Genomic DNA, 7,079 nt, shown 5'->3' on the forward strand with positions numbered 1-7,079 from the left:
AAAAATATATTCACGTGAACTCAATAATCCCTACCTAAATACGCCCGCACTACAGAGTGTGACAAGTTTAACGTGCCAAATAGCGGTGGATCGTTAGATTAGTGCGTTCCCACGAGATGTGGAGATGAATATGCACGTGCCGGTAATCTCGTGCCATCATGGAGCACGTGCGTCAATGCCACCTTTTCATACTCCTTCAATTTCGTCATTTACCTGATTATATATTTAATTAATTACGGAGTTGAAAGAAATTATACTTATAGTATAATTTATCGTCTAAAACAATTCATTAATATTTATGTAATTACTATAAGCTATCTTACGAAAAATAAAATAAATCTCTCTCTATATATATTTCTGGATGGAAAACATCTATTAGCATTTATTTTTGACGTGAGCATCTTTCAATAATAAGTCAAATATTTAAATTTTAACGTTTACATATTGTGTCCATCAAACCTTGCTTCCGAATATCATCAAACTAATTGTTTGATTATTCTTTTGGTTTTTTAAACTATCACTCATATTAGGGGTGTGCAAGTCAAATTAGCATATCATGTTCTGATAATCTCATTATTTGGTAGGATTAATACGGTTTACTCGAGTGATATGGGGCAATTACCAGGTAAAACATATAACATTACAGACAATAATATATAGCGCATTATATTAGATTTTTTTAAAGTAAATAAAATATAAACTCTGATGATAGATAGTTCAGCAATGTATTCATATGCGTCAATATCATTAAATAAAACTACTTATAATTAATTTCAAGTGAGCCGATTATGTAAATAATTTTTGCACGTAGAACTTAATCTATCACCCGAAATTGCTAATCCTTCCACAATGTGTACGTTGACAATTACAATTTGTTGTAAACTATTAAGAATATTATATAATTCAGCTGTCCTGTACCATTGATCATAAATATGTACCGTACTCAATTTGAATAACCAAACATAAAAGAAAAATAATTTAGCTAAAAAATTATTTTTTTCGAAAAACATGGTGCATGCATCAATGTTAAGTACAGCTGTGTAAAAGTCATTATTTTATTTTAGAGAATACTGTATGAAAAAGACCGATTACAATACGTTGAAATTAGAATAAAGAATCAATAACGCGAAGCTTTATAAATGAAGCAAGCTGAAGCTTCATTTAAATCCTTCTATGATCTATCCTATTTCTCTTACCATTTTCGCTTCGTCGTCCTCGCAGCACCAATATATCTCTTGTTAACTATTCCAATCCAACCTTGTTAATTTCTCCACTTCAACTTTGAGTTAACCTTATCAAATATTTATCAAATTACGAAGTTGTAGAAGTGAATTAGATCAAATGGAGAGAGATTTCATGGGCTTGACTGTAAAACAAGAAATCCTTGAACAACCACCTGGTATTTAATTATATATCATAATCTTCTTCTCCTTCATGTATTTTTCCCTAATTCATTTTCTTAAATCAATATGAATCTGTTAGTTACATTATGGTAATTTGTTTTTTTTTTTTTTTTTTTTTTTTTTAGTTTTAACTAAGTTATGTTAATATTAACACCTTTGGTCTGCCAGCAATTAAGCCAAATGAGCTTTGACTCCATATGGATTCTCAAGAAACTTTAAACCAAAAAAAAAAAAGAAGGAAGAGTATTTGCATGTAGGTCAAAACATGTGGTTTAAATATTGATTAATGGAGTATAAGTATTGATATTGGAAATATAGTGCTAGCGATATTATGGTTCATGCTATAAGGGTGGGATATCTCATGATTAAGTTTGAAATTAAAATTTAAATTGTGTTTGGTGTTGAAGGTATAACTAATTCGATGATAAATTTATACCTCAAATTTACGGTTAATTATTTTATCGTATCTGGAAGGATTCTAACAAATGGAATTAAATGCATTCATAGAGGAATTTTTTCATCAAAACTTCATAAAGAAAAAGAATGAAGTGAATGCTAAAACGTATATGAGATAAATTAGTCCAAAAATATAAATATTTCCAGGACTAATTTATCCGCACACCAAACGACCCCATAATATTTAACTGGCTGTCTTTAGTTTCATGTTGGGCAAAAATATAGATTAAAGCTTCAAATGGAAAATAAAAAGAAGGTATTTTTATTTTTGTGATGTTGTTTGTGCTTGTGAAAACTATGATTTTGACCAACATGGGTTGTGGTTGTGATGCAACGGATGAGATTGCTTCACCCTTAATCAGGGGTCGAGGGTTCGACCCTTGGCATGGAGAAAACTCTGTTGGGAGCACCACCCGCCGAATGGGACCCTACCTGATGCGAATCCGAATTAGTCGGGCTCCAATGCAGGTACCGAACACCGGATGAAAACCCTCCAAAAAAAAAAAAGAAAACTATGGTTTTGGTGTTTATGATACGTTGGATTCCTTTCAACGTGTTGCATTCTGTCTGAATTCTATATAGTACATTACTAACATGCACCTATAAGCTAGCTTTTTCAGATTACCTATTTCTGTTAAAAATTTGAGCGACTATCCTTTTTGGATTTTTTTTTTCGTTTTTTCGGTAATTCGAATTCACGCCGCATAGGGCTCTATTTGGGGGGAAGTGCTCCCTACCAAGAATTTTTTCATATCCAGGGTTCTAACCCGAGACCTCTGATTAAGGGAAGAACAACTTCATCTGCTGCACCACATTCTTTGGTGGTCCTTTTTGGAATTATTGTTGAGTAAATGCCACTTTTCTCCAACAACTTGTGAATCTTGTACATCAAGATCTAATATTTATTTTGAATAAACTAAAAATGTTATATGAGAAAACGTTAAACAATTTAATGTTTTGTCTAAAGTTGAACAATGGATGAGCCAATTACATAACATCTCGTTATAAAATTAATGTCACGATGAGTAAATTTTCAAAGGCTATTTGTAAAACTTATAAAAATTAAAACAAAATTTAAAGGATGAATGAACGAGGAAAAATCGAGTAAATGATCAACATTGACCGGTTAGTTCTTAATACTTCTTATCATGAAAATTTATTATAATTATCTAATACTTAATTTAATAATATAAATATTTTAATATTTACCGTGCATAAAACTTAAACTCAAAATAGGAAATGAGCATGTGCTGTGAATACATAAAAGTCACCTAACATTGTAAATTAAATAAGCTATGGTGCTATATATGCTCGAAACATGAATAAAGAACGAAAAATTATAGAAATTAGCATCCTTAAGACTATAATTACAATAAATAGCAATACTTCTTTAAAATTGCAACTTATAGCAAACGTAACAATATTTTACCCACTTCATAGTAATAGAAGAATATGTATTTTTCAGTTGTGCATATGTATTTATGAGTAATATATATATATTTGTATATGTATTTATATAGCAACATTTTACTTAAATACAAAATACAATTTGCTATTTTTCATAATTGTAAAACTATTGCTATAAAAATTATAATTAACACTAGAGAATTGTTATTTCTCAAATTTTCCAAATAAACAATTACTAGTTGCCCACCCTTAGATTTAGTATGCAGACCAAAATACATAAAATATTTTGTTTCTGTACTCTTTTGGCCAGATCCTGCCTTGATAAAACTACAATATAAGTACCATATTTGATTATCTGGCATCAGATAATGCACCGAACAAGCCAATTTTAAATTCGAACCACATGTTCACCCCTTTTCTTCACCTGCACTGACAGAGAGCACTTTGGATTATTATTTATCTAACTGATATTCATTAAAGTTATTTTTAAAATTTCGTGAGAGAAATAGAAGTGCAAAAAGTTTAAAACACTTTTTCTAAATTAATTTTCAATAAAATAAAATAATTTTTATGGCCAAACACTACTATTTTCATTAAAGTGAAATGATTTTTCTTAACAAAGTATGCAATTATCATGACCAAACGCCTATTAAAATTGAAATTTAAGTTCCTACAAGAAGTACTACAGAGGTCATAACATCAATGCTAGAGTAATATGTTGTTTGTTTAATGTAATTTTTATAATCGTGATATTCGAGTTAGCTTGTGAGCAGTGGCAGAGTCAGGACTTTCATTAAGAAGTTCAAAAGTAAATATATAAGCTAATCGAAGGGTCGGGGTTCAACATCTACAATATATACGTAAAAAGTAATTTTAACTATATATAAATAGTATAGTTTTTCGTCGAAGGGGATTCGGATGAACCCCTAACCTAAGGGTAGCTCCGTCCCTACTTATGAGAGTTTGTTATTTTTACGAGATACTTGCTACTTTTCATCAATACAAGTATCGAGTACCCTATCGACAAAAAGTTGAACAAATAGAAGAATAACTTAAGTGTTTATCTTTGCTCCGTGCATAATATATCGACCATTAGGTTACCCTTTAATGTAATTAGTGCATTGAATCTTATGATAAAGAGTTAAAAATTAAAACTGGCATTTCTAAAAAAAATTTACCTTCATAGCTTCTTTTTTTTAAAAAATAAAATAAAATATATCATGTCACCTTATAAGAGATAACTATAGTCTGAAAAGTTAGTAGGTAATCGTCATTCCACAATGTGAACTTGTTATCTGAAAATAAGATAATCATACGTTACAACATGTTAAAATACACTTATAGAGTAAAAGTGTACTATAGTTTTAATTAGCGCGTATACGAGTTAATAAAGTCCATTTGGTATACCTCAAACCATTCCTATGACTTCTGATTGATGATACAACTAAGTATATATTGGTATCTTATTCTCTTGTGTTACTTATAATTTTGCAGCAGTGGTCACAAGTTCAGCAACTCAGTGGTCATTCTCTAGCAAGACTTACCCTCAAAACCACCATTCTTTCAAGAGTCAAGAGAATAATAATAATAATAATAAGCCTAAGATTGGTTTCGAATCGCTTGCATCAGCTGGATTGGTGACGATAACAACAACTACTGAAGTTGTTGACACAATTCATCGACCATATGGAACTCAAATTGGTGCACAATACTCCTCAAGCCGAACACATCATCAAGCCAATTTGATTCCTACTGTAAATCTAAGTCCTGCCCAAAAAACAAGCCCAATTAGTGGTGTTGTGGGCACTACTGAACTGAGGTACATTACTTACGTCGATCTAAGAAAGTACCAATTGTTTCATTTTATGTGACACAATTTACTTTCTAAGTTGTCCGAGAAAAGAATATTAACATTTTTAGCTCAAGGATATACGGCTTATAGTCATAAAAATGTCTCTGTACTGCAGGGGTGCACCTAGAATTTCACCGGGACCTGCTCAATTGACCATCTTTTATGCTGGTTCAGTCAGCGTATATGACAATATTTCTCCAGAAAAGGTAAAAAATACTCTAATTAAACCCTACGACTCACAAATATTCACAAATTTTGGTGTCATCATATTTTTGTTAGAATTGATTTTTATCAAAAATTTATTCTTGTTTGATATTTCAGGCTCAAGCTATAATGTTACTTGCTGGAAATGCACCTGCTGCTCCTGTCCAGACAATTCCCAATGTTGACAAGTTCCATGGAACATCGCCTAGTAATTTTTCCAGCCTAATTCCTATAAGTTCACGCGGTACATCTCAGTCTGTTGGAGCGTTCAATCATAATAATACGAATGAATCATCAATTATCAGATCAATTGGAGTCCTGAATTCATCTTCTAGCACAACATCTCTATCCAAAATCGTCACTTCTCAAGATTCTCATCGACCTCCAAGCCATAATTTATCAGGTACATTTAATTTGGTGGTTTATGAAGTAAACTACTTTTTGGACACTAATCTTATGTGTTTGTTATTTACCTTTGTGTGCTTGTTAATTAATTATATAAGTACAATAATGATATCCCTTTTGTCTTCTACAGCTATTCCTCAGGCTCGTAGGGCATCCTTGGCTAGGTTCTTGGAGAAGCGCAAGGACAGGTGAGCTTCAATGAATTTTAAGTTATAGCAAGTGTCAACAATTATTTAACATATTAAGTAATCCCAGGAATATCTGTAATAAATATTACTAATTGGTAAACTGATAAATAACCCCTTTTAATAAGCTAAAAAAAAGGCAGTCCGGAGCAACTAACGCTTCAACTCCCACTATGCGCGGGTCCAAGGAAGGGCCGGACAACAAGAGTCTATTGTACGCAACCTTAACTTGCATTACTGCAGAGGCTGTTTCCACAGCTTAAACCCGTGACCTCCCGGTAAATATAAGAAATCTTTATATTGTCAAAGCATTTGTATAACTCAAATCCTTAATGATTTGAACGTGTTAGGAAAGTGGATTATTGAGTTAATAAAGGTTTGATTATTATTTTCTGATTCAGGGTAGTGAGTGCATCACCATATGGAAAAAGCAAGCAAATTTCACAACATATGACACCAAATGGATCTAGCAACTGGAACTTTTCAATAAACTCCTCAGGCTCCACTCTTCTTCCTGCTGCAAATTAGTGTCCAAGAGACGTGAAATTTGAATACCATGAAAAACAATTAATGTAGGCTCGATGGATTTAAACATTGCATTAGAAGAATATTATAGTAGTAATCACATTGTATTGTACTATTCTTTTTGACCTCTCCATATATGATATATACTTCATTAGGTATCTCTTTGATTATTATGATGATTATAGTTTTTCTTCTTCTTGTAATTGTGATAGCTAGGGAGTAGGGAACCTTTTCATCCCCAAATAATGTTATACGTGTTGCAGTTTTCTTTTAGGAAAAATTACTGTTTATTGGGAAAAAATTTATAATTATATGGTATGGGTGATGTTTTAAATAATTGCAATTCATAGGTAATTGTTAGTAAAATTTCAGTTTTATGTGGGCCCCATTTGTACAAACATAATTTCTATTGTATATAACAAAGACAAACTCTCCCTCATAATTAATATTTTATTCTCACTCTTACCTGATTAGAGTAATATGCAACATGAGTTACTTCTTTGCTCTGATTGGACTTTTTAGGCGGCAATAAATTTTTATGCTAAAGAGATTGTGCTAATCTTAAACTTCTTTCAATTGAAATGTGAATATATTTCTTTCTATTTCTTCTCCCAAAATTTCTCAAATTAAATATTGTGCTCT

General features: G+C 31.5%; 1 protein-coding gene across 4 annotated transcripts; it reads left to right on the top strand.

The window, feature by feature from the left end:
• The first annotated feature begins 1,146 nt into the window (after nucleotides 1-1,146).
• On the top strand, nucleotides 1,147-6,595 carry LOC107875968 (protein TIFY 6B). 4 transcript variants are annotated; one of them, XM_016722883.2, is made up of 7 exons: nucleotides 1,147-1,399; nucleotides 4,761-5,085; nucleotides 5,234-5,324; nucleotides 5,440-5,725; nucleotides 5,858-5,915; nucleotides 6,052-6,190; nucleotides 6,314-6,342. In XM_016722883.2, the coding sequence occupies exons 1-6, from the start codon at nucleotides 1,342-1,344 to the stop codon at nucleotides 6,173-6,175; spliced, it is 942 nt and encodes a 313-aa protein (XP_016578369.2). In that variant the 5' UTR covers nucleotides 1,147-1,341; the 3' UTR covers nucleotides 6,176-6,190; nucleotides 6,314-6,342. The 4 variants fall into 4 exon arrangements, with proteins under 4 accessions (XP_016578369.2, XP_016578368.2, XP_016578370.2 ...); XM_016722882.2 differs by lacking the exon at nucleotides 6,052-6,190 and having other exon boundaries at nucleotides 6,314-6,595; XM_016722884.2 differs by lacking the exon at nucleotides 6,052-6,190 and having other exon boundaries at nucleotides 4,764-5,085; nucleotides 6,314-6,595.
• Nucleotides 6,596-7,079: the final 484 nt, after the last annotated feature.

Source organism: Capsicum annuum, chromosome 6 (genome assembly GCF_002878395.1).
Source record: "Capsicum annuum cultivar UCD-10X-F1 chromosome 6, UCD10Xv1.1, whole genome shotgun sequence".
NCBI classification, from domain to species: Eukaryota; Viridiplantae; Streptophyta; class Magnoliopsida; order Solanales; family Solanaceae; genus Capsicum; species Capsicum annuum.